We start from the raw sequence: 27,923 nt of genomic DNA, 5'->3' as shown, positions 1-27,923 counted from the left end.
CTAAAAGTGCAACTATGTTATTATCAAGATATACAAGTAGTGGCCAGATGCATCTCTAAATGCTTGAATAGTTACAGCTGTTTCTCTCTTGCTGGCGTAAATCAAGTGTAGGCAACACATGGTCTATTGTCTATGTAGGTCTTAAATAGAGACACATGTAATTCTTAATTGAACATTTTTGCAAATTGTTTTTATTCATTTACTGCATTATGCTTCTAACCATACCCAATCTGTTAAACATATTTCTATTATACAACTTGGAATTAGTTCTCCAACTCTAGTTTAGATGTCTCAATATTAAGTCCTGAAAGAGGCAAAGTAACGTTGAAAATAAGCATAATGAATACACTGATCAAGGATTTTTTTAATACTTTGATTTAATGTACAACAAATAGTTGTTTCAAACAAGCATAACCAACATTTTAACACTAGTGATCAAGCCAACTAGCACATGTATAAGTCACATGGGCAAAGACTTGGTCTGTAATGTCCAGTCGTTCAAAACTCTTCTTTTTCTTTCCCATATCTTCAGTTCTTTTCATTGTACGCTGTAACAGACAACAATTACTGAATCACAGCAGCATGACAATGTACATGTTAAATGCTTTTTAAAAATCACCTTTGGTCCATGGCGCAGTCCACTTCCTTACCAATTGTTTCTTCCTTCCATGCCAAGCTTTTCTTTTTCACTTCTTACCAATGTTGTCCTTCCTGTTTTAGCATGTTTTTCATAAAATAAATTTGTGGACACAAATTGAGTCTCCTTTTTAGTGGTGGGCAATGATAGGAAATTTGGCATTGACACCGAGCATGTTTTGATAGATAATATCGACTTCTTCCGAAACAGAAACACAACCGCGCTATATATGTTATAAACAAATGTTAACAGATAGTTACATTCAACTTGGTGATCCTTTGCTTCATAATATCAGTGAAGTAACTAACACCTTACGGATGGACCAATAGTGCCAAACTTAATACAGCATGCAAACAGCGTTTTGTACCTAAATGCCAATCAATGAAATCAAATGCTTAAATAATACTTGTGTGTGGTGTTTCTTTGCCTTTGAGGCTGACAATGACTGGTATGTATAGGGTTTATTGTGTCTCAATATAAAATAAACTTGATTATACTGCATAAGTATTTTAGCAGTATTAGCAATAAAAGCTTACCATACTATTTAAGGAGTGTGTGTGGCGGATATTTCCGGTTTCGCTACGGTGAAAAATTATTCTGTTTTTCTATTTAAAAATAAATCCATTACAGCATAGCAAATTTATATTATTGTTAAAACTTCAAGAAAACTGATGTTTAGCTTAGTAGTTAGATACACCATGTTTATTTCACCTAAAGCTCAATTTTCAATCGAAAAAGTTATTGATGCAGCAAAAAAATTTAAAATCTGATGATATTGCAATACGGAAATTATCGATATATCAAAATATTGATATTGGTGCCCATCACTACTTTTAACAGAAAAAGCACACATTTTCATGAATAAGCGCAATTTATGTACATTACTTTTTCAGAACCGACAGACATACAGTACAAGTAACCTTTACATTTATTTGTAAATTCCACTTTTAAAATACAGATGTCAGGAATGGTAATAGTAATGGAAAATAAGAAACTTAAAAAAAGAAATGCATCTACATGCGTGCCTTAAGAACAAACAATAACAAAATGATAAAATACAACTTGAGCAAAACATATAACTGGAGAAGAGTGGAGAAAGTTAAATACATGTCATATCAGTAAACCGTGACAACAAAAACATTTTATGGATTATTTCCAGTATCGGAAATGCTGTCTACGAGACCTGGATCCTTCAGATCTTCATCTTTAGGCAGAGATGAAAGACTTGCAACCTGCTCCTTTGCCTCTTTCTCCAGAACGTTGTCCGACTGACTGGCTTCAAGAGATTCCAAAGCTGTATGAGGAGTGATCTCTCCCTCAGGCCGCTCTGCTTCCTGAGAGGAGATTATTTCAGGAGTTTCAGGGGTATCCGTTTCTAAGGCAAATGACCCAACCACCTCGCCAATATCTTCCAACATCAGATGACCTGAAATACTGTGCATCTCCTCTTCTCTGTTGATTTCACTTTGACCTACAGACTCCAGCACATGTAATTCGGCTTCCAGCCTTGCAGGGCTTAGATCACTGCATTTACTGGGCATCTCCAAAGTTAAAGCCTCTGCATTTTCGACTACATTTTGTACCTCCTGAGTCACGGTCTCCGTCTCAGTTTCAGGAATATTTAAATCTGCAGTTTCAAAACAAAAGTCGTAAGTATCAAGGTTTAAGTCAGGGGTTTCAAAATTCAAAGCAGGAGTTTCAAAACTGCCAAGATCTACAGAAATGCCACCCTCTGTAATCTCTAACTTTAGGGGTTCTGGGTCATCGCTTGGAGTATTTAGCTCAAGAGATTCAGGAATGCTAGAAATGTGTAGAAAAGAGTGACTTGGGAGATTCTCCTCTGTATTAAGGGTATGTGACTCTGTGTTAGAGGACATTAAATTTCTGGTTTCAAGGCTGTCCAAAATCTTCCGGCCACGGATTTCCTTATTCCAGGGTACTGTGATCAGAGAGATGGGATCATCAATGGGGATGCCACTGCACACAGTTACGTTATTACTGGAAATATCCTGACCAGGACTGTAGATTACTGGCACGGATTCTTGGTTTGTTTTGCCAGCATCCACATTACCAGTTTCATCTTTACTCAGACCTGTCTCCGCAGTTTTATTACCAGCCAAGACATCATTTTGGATTCCAGCTGCTTTGTTGTCAGGTAGTTCTTTACTGAGATCAACTTTACTATCTTCTTCTTTCTGGATACCCTGCTTCTCATTCTTTTTTTCAACTTCAGAAAAAAGTAGTATGTCAGACGTTTTACTTTTATTCTCCGATTCCGTACTACAAGATACAATGCTTTCCCCACAATTTGCTCGCGTCTCAGTATTTCCCACGTTTATTTCATTTTTACTTGCATTTTTGACGTCTGAGGTACCTTTCCCACCGCTACTATAAAAAATATCATAGAGATCTTGTGCATTGGCCGCAGCCAAGTTTGATTTGGGTTTCTCGTTTTTTTTTGTTGACTCCCCCCGATCCTTATGTAGCGGAGGAGGGCGGACGAGTACGGTCAAGTTTTGTTCACTTTCTGGCACACCAGGTGCTGCCACATCAGATTTAAAACTCATTATCTGCATAACTGGATGAGAAATGGAAGGGGTTTTCTTTTCAGGCACAGCTAAAGGAGTGATTTTTGTCACTGGAGTTTTTACTTCTGCCTCCGTGGGACTTTTTACTTCCCCCACTGGAGTTTTTGCTTCTGTTACTGTGGTGGTGGCAGGAGTTTTTACTCCCACCACAGGAGGAGTTTTAAGTACAACTTCCTCACCACAAAATGCCTTGGAAATAAGATCAGGTGTCAACATAACATTCTTTTTTGGATCATTTTTGACTACAGGTAGGGGTTTGCTGGCAGTGGTACCAGCGGGTCTTATAGACAGGAAGGCGTTTAAAGGGGCAGGTTTATTGACTCCGGCGGCGCTAGTCTTTCTGAGCTGCATAACTGGGGCAGGCAAGTTAGGACGGATTTTTGCTTGGGTTGCCACAGCAGGGGCAGTACTAAAGGGCATCCATACACTGGTGTGGGGGATAACCGTCTTTCCCGAGAGCTTAATTGCAATGGTTTTTGTTTTCCCAAACTGAGCCTTCCCATCCTCCTTATCTTTGCTCCCGTCTCCAAGTTCTTCCTTTTCTGTTGTCGGTTCTGACACTTTCTCCTCTTCCTTGTCCGATTTCTTCCAGCAGAACTTTCCAAAAGTGGCAGGGTCTGCAGAATTCTTTGCTGACTCCTCAGGTTTTTTTTTCAGCCTAAGCTGCACCGCAAGCTTTGGGTTGCTGTCCCCTTTCAGAGGTGCGGGTGCCTTTTCACACAGCTCCATGGGGCTCCCAGGCTCCTCACTTTCCTTCTTAACTGCTAACTTTGCTTTCTTCTCTTCCTCTTTCAGAACTTTGGGCTCCTCCTCCATTTTCCTTTTCAGCTCTGTCTGTCTTCGCTCTTTATTGTCTATGATTACCGCCAGACCTGCTTGACGGTCCAGATTCCTCCTCTGTTCATACAGCGGGTTTTCATTAACGTATTTCTAGAAGGGATGAAAATTTAAAAAGTCTTAATCACTTTTTTCTTTTTTTTTTTTTTAGAAAATGCAAACAAACTGATTTGTATGTAGTTCTACCAAACACCCTGTGAAAACCAACCAGAGCCAACTTTTTTTTTTTTAAATTATAGGAGGGGATTCACATTAGAACCAACGAAGAGGTAACTAACTGTCTTCCGTCTGTGATAGCCTTGGAATGCTATAGACTTTAAGCAATGGAACATGCAATTTCAACACCTTTAAGACACTGAATGTAAAATAGTACAAATAAGCTGTTTTAAATGAGCAATATAAAATCAAACAAAAAAAAAAAAGAATTAAACAGATACAAACTTAAATCACTTCCTTTTGCTACTGTACCCAAAAAACGTGATGCTTGAAAAACTTGTCATTGGTAAAGTAAATCCTATGACGACATTCATTGATCAAGGAAGATAAACCGTTACCTATGATTACCTTATATTTTTCATTATGACTACAATTTGAAACATGATCTTCAGCACTGATCTGATCTCCAAAAAACTCTTCACATAGCTGGCAGTAAAATCCTATGACAGCGGTCAAAAACTCAGAACCTGTAAAACAGTTTACAAAGGGAGTGAGGATCTATAAAGTTAGTCAACAAAATAAATAAAAATAAAAAGGTAAATAAAACCAAATCACAATATAATACATAAATAATAACTTTTAATTCAAAGCATAATTAAAGGCAATAGGAAACAAGATGACTGACCTGAAGCTAAACATTGAAAACAGAGACTTTACGTATGCACGCCTGTATGCATAATGAAACACAGGAAAGCTCCATAAATCATATTTTAGCAAACATCAGAGAGAGTGGTGAGTGTATGGAACGGGCTTCCTAGTAATGTTGCCAAGCTAGATGCACTTGGACCCTATAACACCCAACTTGACAAAGTTCTGAGATCAAGCAGCTACTAGGAACCGGATGAGCTTAGATGAGCTGAATGGCCACCTCTCATCGTAAACTTTCATATGTTCTAAATAACAAACTGCACACTCTCTTGACAAGTTTATTTAAAGTCTATCAAACGGTTTGCTTAGCTGACCACAAGCATCCATTGAGGTTCACCTTCAATGTGCACACTTTAAACTTAATCTGTTCCCTATAACATTACTTTGAACAATTCAAATATTAGATTTACTTCAAAAGAAAAAAAAAAAAAAAAGTACCTTTTGCAGGAACAACAATTTTCTCCCCAGTTTTTCCAGTCTGATGTTTGTTGTCCTTTTGGGAGGTTTTGAAGCCCAGGGTCTGTCATAAGGATCCTGTGTCTATGTTTATAGTGATAAGACCACATGTGCTCACATTATAACATTTAAGGGTACAAAACAATTAAATAAGAGGGTTTAAAAAATAAATAAATAAATAAATAAAAAAAAAACACAACAACCCACTACATTGTAAAAAGTAAACCTGAGAAAAAGGCATAAAACATGTAAGCATTTGTTTCCGAAGTTACCAAGTTTGTAGGTAAAGTTTAACTTTTGTAATCAAGTAAAAATATACCCCACTTCCTGTGTCCAGCGTATAAAACAACAACAAATATATATCAAATTGTACTGGAACAATCAAAACTGCAGCAGTTACCTGAAACAAAATCACTGAATGCTACATTTTGGCAGAATAATAAAAATAAATTTAAAAAAAAATAAAGTTATGAATGCTGACACATCAGGGATTTGTTTGCTCACCAGTGGGGGGGGTATTAAACACTACTGAAATGTAGAACCATTTAAATCATCTGATAATATGGTGTCTGGATACTTTTACTTATTATAATAAGAGTTAATTTAATGTTAGCTGGAATAAGGCTAGTTAGTTAAAGTAAAATGAACATTATTCAAAACGGACAGCATAACGATCTGAATGACTTTTTTAATGTTTACAGTCCAAGTGCAAATGTTTCCTACCTTTCTATGCGCTTTGCTGTGCATGTGTGTGAAAAAATCAAACATGGACCCACAGAGCGTGTTGCAGTTTTTGCACCAATGATTACCAGCATCATAATATTCATACTGGTCTGCAGACTTCAGTGGAGGATGGGAACGATTTGGGCTTTTACACTTGGGTTTTCCAGGAGCCGACTTCAAACTGGGGCCTTCCTAAACCACAAATAAATACATGCAAAGAGTTAAACATCTGTTTGATATATTACGTCCGTAATCAGAAAACAATACCTTCGTGGGCCATGGCTTAAAGTTCTTTTCAAGTTAAACTTTCACATGTACTTTTGTTTTTCATCAAACAAAAAAAAAGCCCAGACACAATCATTATATTTTGCAAAATGGTCTTACCTTGCATTTTAGCAGGTCTCTGTTCCAGCTGAAGAAGTTTCTGATATTTTAATGTGATATCAGTGTTTGAACTTAGGTTTTTTTTTTTTTTTTTTTTTTCCTTTCTTGCTTCAGGAAGAGAAAAATATACCCATAGCAGAGCCATGAAGATTTGACTGAAAGTTACAGTATCTAACAGTCATATCAGTAACCAGTCGCATAATATTTAAAGAAACAATTTAGTTTTAACCAATTCATGGTAAAGGCTATTAAGTTGTGGCTATCTTTTTTTTAAAATTATTATTCTTATGGATTTTTTTTTTTTGGGGGGGGGGGGGGGGGGGGGGGGGGAGAAAAAACAACAAAAAACAACAACGATCAACAGATCCTGAACTTAAAATAGTAACGAGTTTACATTTTGGCCAGCAAGTTTAAATCTCTGGATTCAGTTGTATTATCAAATATTAATGATTCAATCAAATTGAATATTGAATCACATAAATTCAATAAAAACCAGACAGTTGACAGTCAGAACCGCTCCCAATTAGCACAGTAGTTGTACCAAAACCTTCAGTGGCTGGAAGCAGGTGATGTCAACACCTAATCAATTACCAGATGGTTTCACAGATCTCAATTAGCACAAAGCTTGGACAACCTTACCTAAATTAACATTAGGTAGTCCATGAATAGTGCTAATCATGGTCTGTAAAACCAGCCGTAAATATCTGCACGCGTTAAAGAAAATTAGAGAGACACGGATTTACTTTTAAATCATAAAACCAAATGCATTTCCTTCTTTAGACAACAGACAGTCTATTGGGTACACAATAAACCCTTCTTGCAGGCCTAAACTTTGAGTTCAAATCATTCTTTTCCACTTTTTTTCAGCAAAGGGGTGGTGTGGGCTCTAATTTTTCTACAGTACAATGTCGCATATCCGACCCCCTGTGGACTGGGGTATAGGCGGATATGTGAAAAAGTTGGATTTGCAAACATCTATAGAAAAAGCATGTAGACATCCATAAATAGGTTAGTGAACAAAAACACACAAACTGCTTTAAACATGGGCACAGTTTTTGCTTTAAAAGTAAGCAAACGTAAACGAGATTAATTAGACTACAAATACAGTGTTGCTATGCTGTTTGCTATAAATAAGCCATCTCCACGCAAAGCTTTATTTATTTATTTATTTTTAATACAAAACAAACGGTAAATGTACAGTAATCTGCAACTGATGGCTTCTTTCTTAACTCTAGAAGTCCCTGCCTCCCTGGTTCTGCTTTCTTAACATCTGTGTCACGGTACTTTGCGCTCTTTCTTGATATTGCCAACAGCTGATAAGCAGCTTGGTTTGAATACTGCTTCTGCTATTTTAAACAAACAGCCGGTAAGCATTGCGTTTATGAAGCTTGCTTTGTTTAATTAAAATGCATTTAAAAGCTACAACACGCTGCCAATATCTGCAAGCGTGCGCTCCCTTATATAAACACATTGCACAAAAACCAAAACAAACAAAAAAAAAGCTTTCTCGACTGGTGTATTGAAACGTCACTGCTCATTTTAATATTTTACTTTTAATATTTTAAAATGTATTTATTTACAGAGGCGGTTAATGGTAATGTACAATATACCACTGTGAACCAGACAGTGGCCAGGGCTGGGAAATTCTGCTTTTTATACCTGCCTTGTTTGAAGGCATCATTAAAACAATGTATTTTAAAACTTATGGTTTGTCAGGTGACTGTATGTAAACTGGTTTTCAGTTCTACTCTGAAATAGTAACGGAAAAGGAGGACTGTTTGCTTAGATTAATGGTGTCCGATTATTGTAGCGACACGCTCAATAAGTTGGCAAGTAAAAATCAGTATTGCTCGTACGCAGCAGTGTTTGAGGTGGGTACTCAAATAGAAAAACTGGACACAACACTAATTTAGTTTTAAATATATATTTTTTAAACTATTATATATAAATAAACAGAACAAGTATTTTAATAAAGCAGAGGCATGAATAATATCCATATCCTAATATAGAACCCTGGCATTCAAAACAAAAAAATCATTATATATATATATATATATATATATATATATAGTCCTGCAAATGGTATTAAAAATAACTTACCACAAAAATATAACAGTACAAACAAAAAAAAATAAACAATTTTACCAGTACCCTACTCGCAAATCTGGCATATGCCACACTAATACCTTAGACAAGGAGGCGTTGGAGGAGGAGGAGGAGGAGGGGAAGGACTTTTCGGGGCTCTTTGGTTTCTCGTTTCTTTTCTCTGGAGGGGTCTCTCTAATATCCTTGGGAGTTTTTTTCTGTTTGTCAGAAATGTACAGGCCCAAGATCTGAGCCACCTTGTCCAGCTCTGCTTGCTTCTTCTCGGCTGCTTCGTTCTCCTTACGGATCACAGAGATTTGCTGCATGACTTCCTCCTGAAGTCGGCTCACCTCCACCAGCAAAGGGTCCTTGTGACCGTCCTTCTCCCTGCGCTTCTTTCGCAGAAGCTCTCCTTGAAACGCGTTAAGTAAGAGAGAGACAGTTAGCTCTGGACCAGGTAAATAAAGGTTGTGCACTTTAGCGAAAAGAAAAATAATATCGCGAAAAAAAACAGAAATATGTAGTTTCCAGCAGATAAAAAAAAATGCTACTGTTAAATGATTGGGCTTTAAGTGTTCATGAAAAATTAACATTACCTTGCTGCTTTCGCAATCTCTCCAGTTCCTTCATGAGATGGTCCTTTCTTTTCAAACGGACCTCTTTTTCTTTCTTCAAAGCCACCCTTTCTTCTATAACCTACATGAGCCAGATTGTCAGCCGCAATGAGAAAACTAACTTTTAATTTATAGTTTAAAAAAAAAAAAAAGAAAAGAAAAACAGGGACTCCCTGGTCTGAACACAGAAGTTCAGAGCCAACAAAACGTCTAACTGAAAAGGTACAAAATATATAAAATGGGAATTAAAAGACATTCTATTAAACAGAGTGGTCTCGTCAAAATAGCCATTCAATGCATTAATATAATTCCCGATACTGGTGTCCTGAATTAAAGGCAAACTAAGTGCAATAGTTTATAAAGCACATCACAGTAAAACATTAGTTTAAGCCTTCATACTACCATGCCATGTAGTAGGCACACTTTCCCACCCTTTTAGCAAAGATAATGTATGTAGGGATATAAAATTCTGTTCACACACAAACTATCGCACTGTACTTCAAGAAGGCATACCTTTTGCTTCTCATTGGCCTTATTTTTCTCTTCAGATTCTCTCCGTTGTTTTTTTTGTCCCGTTAACACAATGCGGTTGGATGAATTATTTTCCAGTCTATCTGTCATTGGTACTTGGACAAGAGCAGACTCTTCTTTCTTGGGTTTTACTTGTGTCTGACTGAGGGACACCGTTTCGATGACTCTGAGATAGGGCCTCGAAGATGTCACATGCTGTTCTTCGATGGGCAGGTGGCCAGACGGAACACCTTGTTGGGGTCCCGGTTGAGGCTCCTGTGATGGAGGAGCGTACATTGGCCAACCCGTGGACATGTAAGGCATGTAATTTCCGTACTGATCATAGCCAGGCGGGGGAAAGTTTGGTGTGGCTAGTGGAGGTTGGTAGTGAGAGTATGATGGCATTGAGTAAGTAGGTGTGTGAGGTAAAGAGGCATTAGGTTGGGCAGTTGTAGGGGGGACAGAGGCAGATGATATTGGAGCCGGCTTGACATTTTCCCCTAAAACAGGGATTTCCCATCCCTTTTTTTCATGCTGTTTAACACTGTACTCTGATGTGAAGGAAGAAAGATTTTCACTGTGAGAGGCTCGTCTAGTAGGGGATGGAGAGATTGACTGGTTGTAATCAGACTCAGGAGACTTGGTATGGCTGTGGCTGCGCTGGTTCTCCCAGTTTCTGCCTGCTGATACCCTGCGTCCTCTTTCTCCATCAGAGTAACAAGAAGACCCTCCTGGTGGTTTCTTCCCATGCAAGCGCTCCTGAGTCCGTGCAGCCAGCTTGCCGATTTCAGCCACCCCCATATCTAGACCAATTGTTTTTAGCAGAGTTTGAATCTTTTCGTACTCTTGAGAATCCTGAATCTCTTCTGCTTCCACTGGAGAGGTATCCAGGTCTTCTTGGGATGTCCCACATGGACCATGGACTGACATAGGATGGCTCTGCTGACTGTGCACACTGTGTGGCTGACTCTCTTGAGGATGGCCAGTTATTGTGTGACTCTGTTGATGATGACCAATCCCTGACTTGCTTTCTTGATGCTGTCCAATTCCAGGCTGGCTAAGCTGATGGCGTGGAATCCTAGGATGAATCAATTGCTGGTGACTAATCTCAGACTGGTTCTCCTTCTGCTGGACAATCCCAGATTGGTTCTGGCGATGCAAAATCCCAGGCTGGTTTTCTTGATGGCGGCTAGCTGCAGCCTGGCTCACTTGACGCTCACTAATGGCTGTCTTGCTGTGTTGCTTGCCGACCACAGACTTGTTCTGTAGCTGGTGGTCCATCCCTGGATGGCTCTGCTGACGGTGGACAATTCCAGAATGACCTGGCTGGCTCTGTTGCCGGGCCAGTCCAGCTTGCACCTGAGCCTCTGACCTCTCATCTTCCTCTTCTCCATAGAGGAATTTTTCTTCATCTTCAATATCTGGAGAACTTCTTGGCTTTTCCTGTGGGCTGGGGAACTCACCCATCATTCCTAAAATTCTGGAAAACCCACTGCCATCCTGACTGACCCTCTCGTGTGGCAGGAGGAATTCACCAGCGCTCTCCACAGGCTTCTCTGGCTCTGCTTTCTTAAAGGATTCCTCATAATGCTCATCATAGAGGAATGAACCTTCAGTAAGCTTCCCTTTTGTCTCTTTGGCATAAGTCTCCTCTCTTGCTTCTCTTAGCAGAGAAGAAAATAGCTCAGAATCCATGCCTCTGTTGAGAGTGTTGAGGAAACGCTCAGCCTCTGCAGATAAACTGCTGCTTCGCTGCACTCCAGGGGCTCCGCTGGAGTAGTCACTGCTCTATAAAATTATTAAAAAAAAAACAAAAAAAAAAAACAGTTTCAAAACCTAAAGGCTATGCACGCATATTTTATATATAAAAAACTTCTTAAGCAGTGCTTCTCACCTGAATGCTGTCGGCAGGATCCATTTCAGGCTCAACGCGTTTCTTAAGAATAGACTTTTTAGGCATTGGTGGCACTTCATCGACTCGCTGCTGCCTGAACTCAGCGGCCTCGGTCGACCGGCTAGGCAGCCCAGGGATTCCATAACCTTTAGTTCCACCCATCTCCCGCTGAGCGACCGCCCGCTCCAGCCTCTCCAGCTCCTCCTTCTCCTTTCTCTTGCGGGCCTGCGCCAGCTCCCGGAAACCTTCGCTGGTGTCATTTTTTAAACGGCCTTTGAGTGGGCTGGCACTGCGGCTCCGGCCCCTACTCTTGTCCCTGCTGCGACTTCTGCTTCGGCCCCTGCTCTTGCCTCTGCTGCGGCTTCTGCGGCCCCTCTCCACAGTGCGCTCAGGCCGACGGGACCTCTCTGAGCTGTAACCCCTGCCCTCAGGCTCCATGTCATACTTGGGTCTCTTGGCTTCCATGGGCAGGTAGTGGAGCTTATGGAACTTTTCTCTTTCTCTGCTGCTTCCCCCAGGTCCCTCCTCTCGCCTGTGAGGGTAATGTGGGCTCCCCCCGTGGAAGTCATGTTCTTCCCGGTCATGCGAAGAAGAAAATTTTCTTTGGGGTAGAGGATTTCTGCTGTAGTCTTCCTCTAGATCATCCCTGGAATAACAAAAGGACACTACCCGAACTACAAGGAAAATTCCAACCTTACAGTTCCCGTAAAAAAAAAAAAAAAAACACACATGCAAATGGGAAGAATTTACTTCACTATACATACACTAGTGTTGAGAACAGACCAGGGTATAATTATAATTACAGCTGCATTGTTTGCTGAAATTACAATTACAACAATATTTTATTCAACTGCAGTTACAATTAAGCAGCAGTAATTGCAATTATTATTATTATTTATTTCTTAGCAGACGCCCTTATCCAGGGCGACTTACAATTGTTACAAGATATCACATTATTTTTTTTTATTTTTTTTACATACAATTACCCATTCATACAGTTGGGTTTTTACTGGAGAAATCTAGGTAAAGTACCTTGCTCAGGGGTACATTATAATTAATTATAATTACAATTACACTAAAAAGTAACAAATAGCTACACATTACCATGTTTACTTTATTTATTCTGAACAACCAAGCAGTAATCACTGTTGCAAATACAGAAACAGATTATATAACTTTTTTGCACTGCAATTGATCAATTATATGGTATAATTACAATTACAATTCCACAGGCATGCCAAGGTTCAACTACAATGACATTGTAATTACAATTAATTGCAAATTGCAATTGTCATTGACCCCAGGTCTGGTTGGTAATGTTTGAAAACTCATGTACAGCTGACTGCATTACTTATGTGTGTTACCATTAGAATTATCTATTCATGCATGCATCTTAGGACAAAGAATAACTGCATAATGAGTAAATAATTCTGTTAGTATCAACAGGATATTAATTTAAACCATTTTGATCTGTTTTACCTGTATCTGTGATTGATTGGAGGGTCAACTCTCCTGTGGTCTGGTGAGACACTATGGCTCCGTTCATTCCCAACAGTGATTATCAAACTGTGATCAAGTGGGATGCCAGAATGCGGTGGAGATGGAGACAGTCTCTGCAAGTAGAATAAACAGGAATTCATTTTCTCTGCAATAATTTGTGTGCCGACGTTTTCTATATTTCATAGTCATTGTCCATCACTTCTGGAGATATACAAAAATAACACTATAACAATTTCTGCAGAGAAACAGGGGTGTAACAGTACTAATGTTTAAACAGGGGTTAACAGTAACAATATGTTATATATCACGATACATATAAAGGTCCTTATGGGCTGCTGGTATAATGCATAATAAGTCAAATGGTTATTTAAGGCTGATAAGAGCCAGAAACAGTTCTTATCAACAGAGAATAGATAACTCGCAAGTTGTTTTGAAAATCCTACATGGATTCTGAAACTAGCGTACTTGTCGGATATATTTGACAGTTAAATGCTCTGAAGCAAAGCATCTAAGGCTGTTACGTTACCGTATTAAATATGCAAGACAAAGTTAAAGCATTCACTAAAAAGAATTGCTCTCTGTGAAAATAAACTTAATGAAGGAGTGACAGAAATGTTTCCACTTTTACATGAAGAACTTAAATCTTCGAGCACGAGCAGCATCCTGCCACTCATCATGTCTCATTTGATTCATCTGTTACCACATGTCTCTCTCACGCAGTGAGCCAATGTGTTGCTAAGTGTATTTTTTGTAGTGATGTTGTTACCCTTGTAATGTATATGTAGTACATTATATGTAAGTTTTAAAACAAATGCAAGTTGCAATGGATAAAGGTGTCTGCAGCTAAATTACTTAATAATCATGATAAAGATGTCTGCTAATGACTAAATAATAATAATAATAATAATAATAATAATAATACAGATTGATTGGGTGGGGGGTCTCAGACACTATTCAGAATGTTTTGGGGGGCCTTGAGATGAGAAAGTTTGGGAACCCCTGCTCTATTCCACCCTTGAGCCCAATCAGTCTCCTAATAATATGCTTGTACTGGCATAGTTGTAAATATGTACAGTATTTGTTGTTATGGTTTCTGATGTATACCAGACTTATTTTTATTTCTTAATATGACATTTTAAAAGTTTTCATGAGGACAACAGTCAGACATTGAATAGTCTTGCATTAGTCTTCTTTGGGTGGAATATACATGCCTTTATTTATAGCAGGGTGGAATAGCCCCCTTTTGGTAAATACTAAAATAAATGCCTACCTCTCTTATTTAAAACTTGCGATTATTTGCAACCTTGGTCACTTCTTTAATGTACATTTTGAATAACATTTGGTATGTATAAACAGTCATGACTACCATTTAAAAAGGGATGTGAAATAGCTCAAATCACCCTCTGAATTTTTAGAACCAGTAGCGAGACTTTAGAAGCAGTTTTAAAATTGGAGGTATCATTGGCACTGCACTTGGAGAAATATCTCAATTTAACTAGGACAACATTCACCAGTAAAAATAAATAAATGAGGGGAAAAAAACTTAAGAAACGCCCAGGCCCTAACTAATAGGAATGCATTTATGTAAATTAAGGTGTTTGAAAAAATCTTCATATTAGCGTCCGTCAGCCTTATCTAATATTTAATACAATCACGTAGATTGACAGATAACCTACAGAAAGCGTGCTTTCTACCATTCATTAACAGTATAACTGAAGATCATGCTCAAAAAACGGGGAAGATTATTTACTAAAATGATTGTTGATTTTAGCATTCTGTGCATTTACTGTAAGTTTAGGTTATATATTTTAAATATTTAGCTCTAGTTTGTCTTTTCTTTCGTATTCTAGAACGTACATAATAAGTTGTTGGGGATATTGTTCTGAAAACCCAATAAAATCACCTGTTTAAACAGTAATAATAAACTCGTATCTTATTCTGTGCAAATATCGATAATTAAAAAACATCCTATTTACCCGATCTGGATGATCCCTTTGTGGAGGCCCACGGTACTCGATCACCGGTCCTCGGTTACTGCCCCTGCCCGGGGAGGGATACCTCCTCTCTGCAGGTGAGCGTCGGTAGCCATCAGGCTTTTCCCGGTACCCAGAGAAGTGGTGACGTTCCCTGTCATCCCGCTCGTCCCGGTATCCCCCCGGCGGAGGCGAGTGTCGAGGTGGCGAGGAGCCCGGCGGACCCCGAGGTGTGTAATGCCGTGGATGCCCCCCTCCTCTCTCCTTGCCTCCCCGGTGCGGCCGTCCGCGGAACATTGCGGCCTGCAGTGAAACGAGGCAAAATAATTTGAATTGGAAAACTGTATATTTTTTTAAATCCTTAACAAACTGCCGTTTTGTTGAAAATGTTGGTGTACGTTTGGTAATTATATGTTAGCTGTTTGATTACGCCGACCACTTCATTCACGCTCCTGTTTACTCCATTGAAAAAATGAAAATGGCGTAACTAACAGTGGACAACTAAAACCAACCAGGAGTTGGTCAACAGTAAACATAAAATAATAATTGACAAAATAGGTTCTACGAACATGTGCACCAGTAAAGTGTGTAAATACATGGACAAAAGTAAAAAATAATTAAACATAAGACCACATATCCACTAAAAACTAATACCGACTGTAAAAATAGCAATGTTGTTTATGGAATAGCCTGTGAAAAATGTGATGAAATCAAATATGTTGGAGGGACTTGAACAACTTTATATAAAATAATTCAGAACCACCTTTCATTAATTAGAAATAAAAAAAATGAATAAACCAATAGTACAGCACTTCACCAGTCAAGGACATGACATAAATTATGAATGGTTTGTAGTATTAGAACAGCTCAAATTAGACAATGCGACATATAGAAGAATAAAAGAAAGTAAATGGATAAGTAGACTGAACACGATTATGCCAGCGGGGCTAACAGAAAAGAATGAACTAATTAACTTCAATAAATAAACAAAATTCATTCAAAAGCTGTGCATACTGGTGCGCTGGGGAGGCCAAATCAAGACTGATCCTCAGAGCCAGCATTGCATGATAATATAAATATAAGTTTATATAAAGTAATGTTAATTAGAATTAATACAGATTCTAAGATAGAAGTAAAAATGATGTCAGAATATATAGAACACCATTACATCATGTAAGAATAAATCATGGATTTGAATGTAAACAATAACAAGTAGTTGTCATGCCGTCAAAAACCTATAAATACCTCCAATGTTTTGATTCAAACACAGGCTCCCATATCCAACGTTGGGCAGCTAGCTCTTTGATCTAATATATATAGGCTCTTTGCGCTTATATATATATATATATATATATATATATATATATATATATACACATATACATACATATATATACACACACACACACACACACCGCTTATTTGTGTGTGTGTGTTATTTGAAGAGCTCTTAATAGTAAACACACACTGATTATGTTAACTAAGTTACAGTAAAAACCCTGCCAGTGGCTGGACAGTTGAAATACACACAGAGTTTAAAACACGTTATGGCGTAGCACACAAAGGGCCTTATTTACGAAAGGGCGCTAAAATTGGAGTTAGCGCGCACGTAAAGTAGTGAGCTTAACGTGCGCGATACATTTAATCACACTTAAACTCTGAATTGATACACTGTATTTAAATCGTGTGTGGATCTGTAAGGCACAATAATGTCAGGCTTACCCGTGACCACCGTTATAAGCTCAAATTCAAACTTGCTTTATTAGCATGACAGGAGTGATCCAATGTTGCCAAAGCATTTCAACACAAATGTTACATAAAATACATGTTAACACACAATATCGATTCCTCCCCCACAGAATGAATGATCAATCGGCTAAAATGTACCCTTCTTGTGCTCAGAGAGTCCCTCAGGATGTTTCCAATCTCTAAATCCTTCTGTAAAAGCATGTGATCTAAAGGAGAAAAGCTTACACGCAAAGCAGTACTTCAACTTCACCGTTGTGCAGGCAACATGAAAAAAGATCTTCAGAAAACATTCTTCTCTTCTCTGCAATCATCCGCTCAGAAGCCATGAAGTTTTCTACATCCGCATTTCTACACACAGCCGAACCTTTAGCAACAAAAAACATTACATTTTCTCCACAGTGCAGGATCTGTAGGAACTTGGTCAGTGGTGTCAATGCACCTTTTGTTGAGCAGCTTTGAATGTAGTGTAGATGTAGAAGAGGCTGGTGTATTTCTACCACATTTTCTTCTACCTGCAATTTCTTAACATTACCAGCTCCAGACAGGCCATCTTGCTCCTTGTCATTTTATTCCAGCCACTTCACAGCTGTCTTGTAGGGACTTGTCTGTTTTTTTTTTAAAAAAAAAAAAAACACGCTAAGCTTTGTAATTTTTTGGACTAAAGCTGCTGCTTTTAAACATTTCTTTTTTTTTTGTTTCCGTTTAGCATCCCCCACTTGAGTGGTGACGGTTGGAAGCCAAATCCATGATTTACTTATTAGCATATCAGCAGTAGTTTAATAACACTAGTGTGCGCAAGCATACAGTGGTAGTACATTCATTTACATACTGTGGTTCAAGCTCACTGCCGTTCCGCTAAAAACAGCCAGGTCTCGTGTCAAAAACACTCAAACCATTTTCAAGGGAGGGGTGTGTCAAGTGTTTTTAAATAAAAATTTTAAATTGTGAACAGTATTTGCTGCTCTTACAGTGATATACACATGGTAAGGCTCTATAAATAAAACACATGGAAAATTGAATATGTAAGGTCATAATTATGGGGCCCCTAGTTTTCTGGGGGCCCTTGGCCTGGGCACCGTAGGGCGGTTCCTTAATACGGCCCTGGGTGCACACAGTGCAATCATTGCTTGATTGCACGGTGCTATGTATATTACAGCTCACGGTGTACAAGCAGTGTACAAAGTGCAAGCAGTGTTCGGTGCACGCTGTGTTCAGACGGTGCAGAACATGCCAATATGATGTCGAGCAAGACCGGGTTCCACGCCTGTACGTCCTGCAGGGCCAACATCCATCAGGAGGACAGGCACACCCGCTGTGCGCAGTGCCTGCGCATCCAGCATGCCACCTTGGCCCTCGAGACAGAGGCGGCCTGCAGTATCTGTGCAGCTTTTAACCCCCGGAGTGAAGGAGAACAGGTTGGAGAGGGCCACAAGGGCACCAGAGCCCCTCCTCCATGAACTGTCCCAGGACCCCCTGCTGGACATCCCCAGCGCACAGGCCCCGGTAGTCGTTCCCCATCCCCACAGACGAGAAGGGTTAAGCGTTCTAAACAGGCCAGGGACATTATGGCCCAGGTCCTGGAGCATCTGTCTCGACAGGCATCTGCGGCTCCAGCTGGTTGGATAACACTATCAGAGATTTTTAGCCAGATCTTTATTGGGCGGTTATATTTGTAAAGTGTTTTCTTTATGGCATAGTAGGCTCTGCGTGCTTTTTCCCTCAATGCGTTTCTAGCCATATTGTAGCTTCCTGACGTGCTGATGGTCAGACCCAGGTAAACGTAGCAAGTGGTGTGTTCCAGGGTGGTGGTTCCCAGAGTGAAGTGGTTCCTGTTTCCCTGTGATCTTGGCTTTTTTTCTGAAAGACCATAACTCTGGTTTTGTCCAGATTTACTGTCAGTGCCCAGGTCTGACAGTACTGCTCTAGCAGTGACAGGCTCTGCTGCAGACCCTGCTCTGTGGGCGACAGCAGGACCAGATCATCTGCATGAAGCATGAATTTAATTTGTGTGTTGTGGAGAGTGAGGCCAGGGACTGAAAGACTGCTCCAGCACTGTGGCCAGCTCGTTGATATAGCTGTTGAACAGTGTTGGGCTCAGACTGTAGCCCTGTCTCACTCCACACCCCTGTGTGAAGAATTTTAGCACCGCATTTACTTTCTGAGTACATCGATTTTATGATGTCATAGACTTTACCCCCTACTTTGAAGAAGTTTATTAAATAGTCCTTTGTGCCAAATTAAATCAAATGCCTTTTTAAAATTTATAAAGCAGGCAAATATTTTTCCTTTATTAGTTTGGTGGACGTGCTTGTTTATTAGTGTGTGTATGGTGTACATATGGTCAGAGGTGCTGTGGTTTGGTAGGAAGCCAATCTGACTCTTACTCAAGACACTGTGTTCTGTAAGGAAGGCCAGTATCCGGGCGTTAATAATACTGCAGAACACCTTCCCCAGGTTACTGGTCACACAGATACCTCGGTAGTTGTTGGTGTCGAATTTGTCTCCACTTTTATATATTGGGGTAATGAGGCCTTGATTCCAGATCCCAGGGAAACAGCCAGCTCTCAGGACTAGGATGAAGAGTTTGAGGAGGGCTTCTTGCAGCTTAGGGCTGGCTCTCAGTGCAGGCTCTCCTGGGTTTGAGGATCTGCAGTTTCTTTCTGAGCTCTAGCAGAGTGATCAGGGTGTCCAGTGGGTTTTGGTTATCTTTGAGTGTTGTTTCTAATTCTTTTAATTGTTTATATATTGAGTCTGATTTGAATTTAGTTTGTTGTTTTCTATTTTTTGGTAGAGTTCTTCAATATTTTTCCAAATATTGCCATTTTGGATTGTCAATTTTTTTCTGTTATTTTAGGTGTTTAATTTTTTTTCCACAATTCCCAAAATGAGTTTTGGTGAATTGCTTTATGACTGGGCTCCCTGTGTTTCCGGCTTGACAGCTGCCTCAGGTGTTTTCTAGCTGATGCACATTCGCTGTCAAACCATTGGTTTTATAGCCAATTTTTCAAATATGTTGTTTAAATTTTGTACAGGCAGAATTATTCCTTCTTTATTGTATTGGTATTGTGTGTATAGAAAGCTGTTTAGTATGCTTTCAATCTCAGCACGCCTCATTACTGCCTGGTAGACTGCAGTGCTGGTCTGTCTCCACTTGTATGTGGGTTGAAGATTGAAAAGTTTGGCTGGAGGGTTCTTTAGGTACAGTGTTATTTGGCTGTGGTCCGACAGGGGCGTTTGTGGCATGACTATAAATGCATTTATACATTCTGGGTCCATGTCTGTGATGGCATAGTCTACCACACTACTACCTAACACTGAGTTATAAGTGAATCTACCCATAGAGCCCCCTCTGGTCCTGCTGTTAACGATGTACAGACCCAGGCCTTTGCAGAGTTGTACTACTTGCTTCCCACTCTTATTCACCACACTGTCGTGGCTTTGCCTGTGTGTGGTGCCGTGTGTGTGGTACAAAGGGGTGTCTCCTAATAGGGGGCTGTTCCCCTCTGTGCTGATGTAGTCAATCTCTCTGCCAGTCCTGGCGTTGAGATCTCCACACAGCAGCACAGAGCCCAGTGTCTGGAAATGTATGACTTCAGATTCAAGTTTTTGAAAACCCTCTTCTTTGTGGTATGAGGAGTCTGACAGTGGTATATAAATTGCACACAGATAAATGTCTAGATTGGTGTTTATAATTTCTCTTTTTATTTGGATCCAAATGTGTGTCTGCCCTCTCTTAACTGGGAGGATATAGTTTGCGAGTTCCCCTTTGTACCAGATGATAATGCCCTCTGAATCTCTGCCATGTTTAATGTAGGTTTTTTTCAGGGAGGGCACTACCAGTTCCCTGTAACCGCTAGGACAGTGTGTAGACACATCTCCACGATTCCATGTTTCGTGGAGAATGATTATTTATGAATTATTTACACTGTTTACAAAGTCAGGGTCTGTGCTCTTTGTTCCAAAAGTTGAGGAATGCAGGCCCTGGATATTCCAGCTACATATTTTAAATGATGCAATTTTTAAGTTTTTGTTCTGTTTCACATTTGAATGTTTGATTTGTGGTCTATATTATAATTATTATTATCATTAATATATTTGTTTAATAATGATAAATATCCATGGGATTAGGAGACTTAGCTATATGTACTATGTTATGTACAGACATGCAAACACACATACATTACATATATATATATATATATAATTCAATGGCAAAAACTTCGTTAAAGTAACGTTAAGGTTTGATTGCAAATGTCCAAAAGGTTAGGAAATTGCAAGTTAAGGTAGCCACGCAACCTTAACTCTGCACCCTTATGTGTATGTTTCCTGTCACACTTGACATCACATATGACATCACTAAGCACATGACAAATTCTCCCCGAAGACTGGCCATACGGAAGTCATTGTGATTGGTAACATGTTCAGTAACTGCATTAACTTTGCTGTCGAAATGTGCTTTAACCAACAACAGATTTCCATGTACTCAGAAATGTGTAATTCATGTTGAGGTATGTAGTGATGAGTATTTGATGTTTGGAAAGGAGTACCTGAAAATGGATGGGACATGCAATATGTGAAACCCTACATGTAAGATAACACTCTCCATTAAATTTCACTCAGAAGACGCCAGCGAAATAGAAAAGGAATGTTCTGTAGTACTGTATGGTATACTGCTGCTCCATGTGGGACACAAAGCAGTGTTTTATGTTTCTTGGAAGCATAAAATCCACACATTACAATCCACTTCTGCTTTATATACTTCATTGAACTGCAGAAATCTGCAATTGTACCTAAACATTTCAATGTCATAATTGGCTTCCAGCCATAAGATTATGTTAGCAAGAATTCTTACTGAACTGTAAAGTTTGAAAGAAGAATGGGTAACAGTGCAAAAATAAAATGAATAATAATACTGTAGAAAATGCAGTGACTCCTTTTGCCATGTGAAACAGTGTAGTTCATTCAAGAAAGCCAATGCTGTGGACTCCAATATTAGAGTTTGGAGAAATATGGCTTGTAGAAGGTCCCAACTAATTAATTAGCTTTACTGTATTCTGAGTTAATTGGTTTTATTTAGAACACTGGTGAAATATCGAGCTTGACAGCAAAGATTGTGGGAATGCAGTTACTGAACATGTTACCAATCACAATGACTTCCATATGGCCAGTCTTCGGGGAGAATTTGTCATGTGCTTAGTGATGTCATTGCCCATGTCATTGATGATGTCATATGTGATGTCAAGTGTGACAGGAAACATACACATAAGGGTGCAGGGTTAAGGTTGCGTGGCTACCTTAACTTGCAATTTCCTAACCTTTTGGACATTTGCAAACAAACCTTAACGTTACTTTAACAAAGTTTTTGCCATTGAATTTCCATAGTTTTGCAGAAGGTATCTTGGAAAATCAAACAAACAAGAAGTATATACATTTTTTTTTTTAAAAGCCAGGTTTATTGAGGCAAAATCAAATGTTGTTAATCCCTGCCCCTGAGGCTAGAGGAGGGGGGAAAGCAAAGACTGTCCCTGGAGTCCCCAGCAATGGCTGCCCTGGTGGCTGGAGAGGTGGGGATAGCAAGGGCTGTAACTGAGGCTGGAGAAGTGGGGACAGCAATGGCTGCCTTGGAGGCTGAAGAGGTGGGGACAGCAACGGCTGCCCTGGAGGCTACAGAGGTGGGGACAGCAAGGACTGTACCTGAGGCTGAGGACGTGGAAGAAGCAATGGTTGTACCGAGGCTGGAGAGGTGGGGAAAGCAATGGCTGTACCTGAGGCTGGAGTGGTGGGGACAGCAACCGCTGCCTTGGAGGCTGAAGAGGTGGAAGCAGCAAAGGCTGTACGTGAGGCTGGAGAGGTGGGGAAAGCAACGGCTCTGTACCTGAGGCTGGAGAGGTGGGAACAGCAACAGCTGCCTTGGAGGCTGGAGAGGTGGGGACAGTAACATCTGTACCTGAGGCTGCAGATGTGGCAACAGCAACGGCTCTACCTGAGGCTGGAGATGTGGCGACAGCAACAGCTGTACCTGAAGATGGAGAGGTGGGGACAGCAACGACTGACTTGGAGACTGGAGAGGTGGGGACAGTAACATCTGTACCTGAGGCTGCAGATGTGGCAACAGCAACGGCTCTACCTGAGGCTGGAGAGGTGGGGACAGTAATGGCTGCCTTGGAGGCTGAAGAGGTGGAAGCAGCAACAGCTGTACGTGAGGCTGGAGAGGTGGGGACAGCAACGGCTGTACCTGAGGTTGGAGAGGTCGGGACAGCAATGGCTGCCAGAGAGGCTGCAGATATGACGACAGCAAGGACTGTATCTGAGGTTGGAGAGGTGGGGACAGCAATTGCTCTATCTGAGGCTGGAAAGGTGGGGAAAGCCAGGGCTGTACCTGAAGCTGAAGAGCTGGTGACATTATTTGTACTGCCGGGGAGCAGTTATTCTTCATGTTGTGTGGCTCTGTCCACTCTCTCTAGAAAGATCATGTAAGAATCCTGCAGGTTTTTAGGCAGAAGGATGCGTTGTGTGCAATTTAAGGTCGTGATGCCATATTGGATTTGCCTTTGCTTCTTCTCTCTTCTATCTGTCAGGCCCATCTTTCAAGTCTTGTCAGTTCTTACCTGAATTAGATAGGAGATATTTGGACCAACCACCAAAGAAAAAAAAGGTTTCTGAAATGTAATAAATAGAATTCTGTATAGTGATTTGGATATCTGAAAATGTATATAATAATCTGTGATATACTAAGAGTATTTATTAAAAATGATACAATAACAATAACACGTTACATGCATTTCTAAATTGAATTGCCCAAAAGTTTACTCGAAATGTAATAAATAGAATTCTGTATAGTTGTACTTTACTGTACTGTCTTGACAAGTTTCACATAAACAATTGCAATACGGATATTACTACAGTTGTATTGTCACTATTAATAATATACTGTATTGTATTGTTTTTTTTACCGGGTTTAGACTACTCGCTGCGAGTATTAATTTATTTATGTTCTCAAAACCTGGGTCACGCTCATGCTTTCTGGCAAACTCCAGACGTGCTTTCAGATGGTACTTTTTGAGTAACGGCTTCTTTCTTGCCACCCTCCAATACAGGCCAGTGTTATGCAGAGCTCTTGATATGGTTGACTGGTGCACCATTACTCCACTCCCAGCCACTGAACTCTGTAGCTCCTTCAAAGTGATTGTTGGCTTCTCACAAGTCTCCTTGTTTGAGCGCTGAGTTTTGAGGGACGGCCTTTTCTTGGCAGTGCCTGGGTGGTGTGATGCAGCTTCCACTTCCTGATTATTGATCCAACTGTGCTCACTGGGATATCCAAACACTTGGATATTATTTTGTACCCTTTCCCTAATCTATGCATTTGTATTACTTTATCTCTAACTTCTGTAGAATGCTCTTTGGTCTTCATTTTCCTTCAGATTCACAGCCTGACCAATGATCCTTCAACAGTGGGGTTTTTATCCAGAAAATGTGACAGCAACTTTAATGGTTCACAGGTGGAGGCCAATGGTAAGGTAATTGTGTCCTCGTTAGGGCAATTTCTTTCATCGGTGTAAACTGGGAGCTTCCACAGCACAGGGGTTGAATACTTATGGAAGCAAGATATTTCAGTTTTTTATTTTTCTTAAAAATATTTCCCAACATAAAACCAATGTCACCTTACAATAATTGATTTTGAGTTTCAGTGTTTTAAAATAAAATATCAAACAGACCGAAATTTCAATGTACCATTTGTAATTCAGTAATATGAGAGAATTGGTCAGGGGTCTGAATACTTTTGCAAGGCACTGTGTGTATATATATATATATATACACTGTATGTTAGGAAAAATATAATGTATATAGTATATTCTTTTTGTGGTTTTGGACTGAGATATATATATTTGATAAAGGTACAGGTGTTCACTGTCTCTAGAAAATAAAGCACAATGTCAATAACAATGCATTTTTTCTGACAAATTCAATCACACAGTACCCTATGCTATATGCTGTGCGAGTAATGACAAAATAAACTAGTTCACAAATGAATGGACAACAGTGTGGAATCATTCTGGGGGGCTTGCAAGAATTCCTCAAAGTGGACAATGAGTCAGGTAGTGCACTGCAGAACATCAATCTCTACCCCCAAATAACATTTTAGTTCTATAGTATGTTTATCAACCTGATAGTGTCCACCTACAGTGATTTGTGCACAACTGATTCAGTACTGTTTTGTAAAAAAGTGACTAGTCATCGTGAGAGTGTCTTGAGGGACACTCATTGGTTAATTAAAGTTTTTTCCAGAACTGCTCTCATATCATTGAATTGTTTTGTATTCTGATTTCCATGAGTGCACCTCATCGCTACAAAATGGCAAGTAAACAAACGGCAAAATGCGCTGCTGTTTCTCTTGCTAGAAAATGTTGAAAATGGTTCAAGCTCTTGAAAAAAAACCTGAATCAGATACAAGTCACGGAACAATTTGGTGTTTCCCGTTCTGGTGAGTTGCATCACCATTCTGTTAAATAATGCGCATGTCTTGAATATTGCTGCTGCATTTTGTAACATGTGTAGGGGTGCTGTGTTAATTTAGTTTGATAGTTAGTCTATTAACGTTAAGTTAACCTTAACTAACGCCCATTGTTTTTGGCTCTGCCATTGTGATAGCCCAAAACACACCTGCCAGCTAATTTCATAGTACATAGCGATTTAAGCTTTTTGACTGTGTTGTTTTGCTTTATTTTTATTAACGTTAGTTTGTCTGTTACTTTATCATTATAGTTTATTAACATATACTTGCCTATTGTTTTGCTTTTACTTATTCAGTTCATTTCATATGTTGATGCACGTGCGTCATGACACATATTTATTTATACATATTTATTTATTGATTCGTATTGTGTCTGGTGGCTAACTCCGAATTAGACAACACTTCGGCTATAAGAACACTTTGCTTGCTTCCCGAGGGGAGTTCTCTTAGCCGGAGACTACTGTGTTAGGAGTTGAATGGAATGGCTGTTAATCACCAGCCATTCCATTCTCCAGACAAGCTCAAAGCCCAGTAAAGGCAGATTTAGAGAAAAAAAAATAGAATAAGTCATTATTGGAGTGACAGAACCCCAAGCCACTCAGAACAATGGCAAGCACCATTGTGAAAGATGGGCCCCGGTGCAGGACCTTATTGTGGGCCCCAAACTTTATGTAATACTATAAACATAAAACATGGCAAGTCAAGTGTTCAATGTTTAACAATATTTTATTCTCAGAATGTTAGCATGTATGAAACAGTAAACGAATATACTTAATAAGAAGCTTTTCTACTCACCTACCTGAATTGCATTTTGCACGCATCTTTTCTTCCAATACCACACTCTCTTTAATCACAAGCTAACCAGTTTAATCACCAGTCCCTCCAGGATTCCGCAGAAATTCACATAGCATTTCTATATCTTTTTTTCAATCAGAAATACAGGCAGCGTGTTAATTTGCTTTAGTTTATTTTGGTAACAAGCAGCACCCGTTAACAGCCTAAACCACAGGATGAATCGTGCTGCACACAGAATATAACTGCAAAAGACTGCTGAACAGTACCCCAAAACCTTCCATGAAGACAGTAGGAAACTGTTTTGCAGTATTGAGAGACCACGAGGCTAAAGTACAGCTTGTACTACAAGTGGTCACGGAATTTGAAAGAGACACCAACGAAACATAAACAGTGCCTCATACCAGCCTCCATGAAAAGACAGTTACGAGGGAAGAAAAATACAAAGTTAGGAAGTTTAATTCAACCATTTTTTTAAAAACGTAATTAAGAGAATAGCAGTACCTGATGAAACGAGGGAGAATACAAACTTCATTACTGGCACAGGTAGCTACAATGACATGAATATACTGCAAATAATAACAACATGAAGGATATTATCACTTAAGTTTTTTCTCTCCGAACTCTCAGACCCCTCTAGTGCCCTCTGAGTGCGTGGGCCCCTGTGCAGTTGCCTTGGCTGCACCGACTGTTCCTCTGCCACTGGACCAGACCTGATACATCAGGGAGGTAGTATGCACAGTAAAATGACAGTAAAATGGTAGCGACAGCACACCATGGAGAGGAGCATGCTACAACTTAGCTGGGAAGCAGCAGTGTGTACAAAGTTGTAGACCACATTGGTGTGCCTCAAACAAGTGTGTGTACAATAATGAAGATTGTTTTCAGGGTTTGTACCCATATGAGGTTTTGTGTTTGCAGTGGACAGGGATCCACTGGAGGGATATCTTGTTACAGCTTGTTACAGGCTAGGCTGACCTGCCCGTGAAGATTGTTGAAGAAAGACAATACCATTTTTTTTTTGTGAAAAATGTGGTTTTGAAAAACTATATATTATATATAAATAAATAAATAAATAAATAAATAAATAAATAAATAAATAAAAACATTTTGCATGTTGTATCATGGCAAACTTTTACCAGTTTTGCATTCCTACAAAAAATAAACAAAACCAAATAGTTGCCAACTCACTATGACTGGATACTTTCTGTGCTACACAACAGGATATTTACCTCTTAATGTCTTAGTTTATTGTGCTGGTTGCTTTTTCCATCCTAATCAAACCCTTTTTCTTCAGGGATTCGAAGATCTTCTATGATGTGTTTTTGTGGTGCCAGTCAGGCTCAGGGTCAGTTTTTTTTTATCAATTTAAATTCCAATTCCTTCAAAGGAATTCATGTGAAGGATTTGGAACTGGAATTGGAATGAAGCAATTGGATTTGACCCCCAAGACTTCTCCTGAAGTCTTTGTTCATGAGAGGCCAACGGACCATGTCCTGGAACAGATACAAAATAAAATAAAAAAATGAGTAACAGTGAAAAAAACACATAACTTTATAGTAAAACATTTTGCATGTAGAAACACAAAATAGTGCTAGATTATTATTATTTTGTCAGAATTGTATTTGTAATGTAAGCAAGTATTTGTCCATTTTTTTGCCGGGTGACAACCTGTATTACTACTTACTATAAAAACAACAACAAAATAAAGAAACCTGCATTCCTACACCTTACCTTACCAATTCACACATCACAATTAGCACACACAACATTTCATGGCATGCAAATTAATAGGTTTTACATTT

The 27,923-nt window shown here is 39.5% G+C and overlaps 2 protein-coding genes across 4 annotated transcripts in view; both read right to left on the bottom strand.

The window, feature by feature from the left end:
• Positions 1-275: 275 nt before the first annotated feature.
• On the bottom strand, positions 276-15,589 carry znf318 (zinc finger protein 318). Its single transcript, XM_034018020.3, is given in 11 exon segments — positions 276-4,155; positions 4,627-4,745; positions 5,365-5,422; positions 5,425-5,466; positions 6,106-6,297; positions 8,676-8,986; positions 9,171-9,270; positions 9,702-11,486; positions 11,593-12,238; positions 13,072-13,205; positions 15,069-15,589. Coding segments are annotated over 11 exon segments (6,057 nt in total). The 5' UTR covers positions 15,363-15,589; the 3' UTR covers positions 276-1,779.
• Positions 15,590-25,944: 10,355 nt separating this feature from the next.
• LOC117411239 (uncharacterized) overlaps positions 25,945-27,923 on the bottom strand; it is a 46,499-nt gene continuing 44,520 nt past the window's right edge. The window contains exons 18-19 of one of the 3 annotated variants that reach the window (XR_009328832.1): positions 27,351-27,614; positions 26,021-26,831 (exon numbers count right to left, since the gene is read on the bottom strand). Coding sequence is in view for 1 of the 3 variants with exons in the window: in XM_059024901.1 (XP_058880884.1) it covers positions 27,590-27,614 (25 nt within the window). In the remaining 2 variants the exon portion in view is untranslated. Of the gene's footprint in view, positions 27,615-27,923 lie in introns of all 3 variants that reach the window. The other 2 variants (XR_009328833.1, XM_059024901.1) reach the window with 2 other exon arrangements.

Source organism: Acipenser ruthenus, chromosome 6 (genome assembly GCF_902713425.1).
Source record: "Acipenser ruthenus chromosome 6, fAciRut3.2 maternal haplotype, whole genome shotgun sequence".
NCBI lineage: Eukaryota > Metazoa > Chordata > Actinopteri > Acipenseriformes > Acipenseridae > Acipenser > Acipenser ruthenus.
Note: the sequence above shows the minus strand (reverse complement) of the source record. Positions and strands in the feature narration are given on the sequence as shown.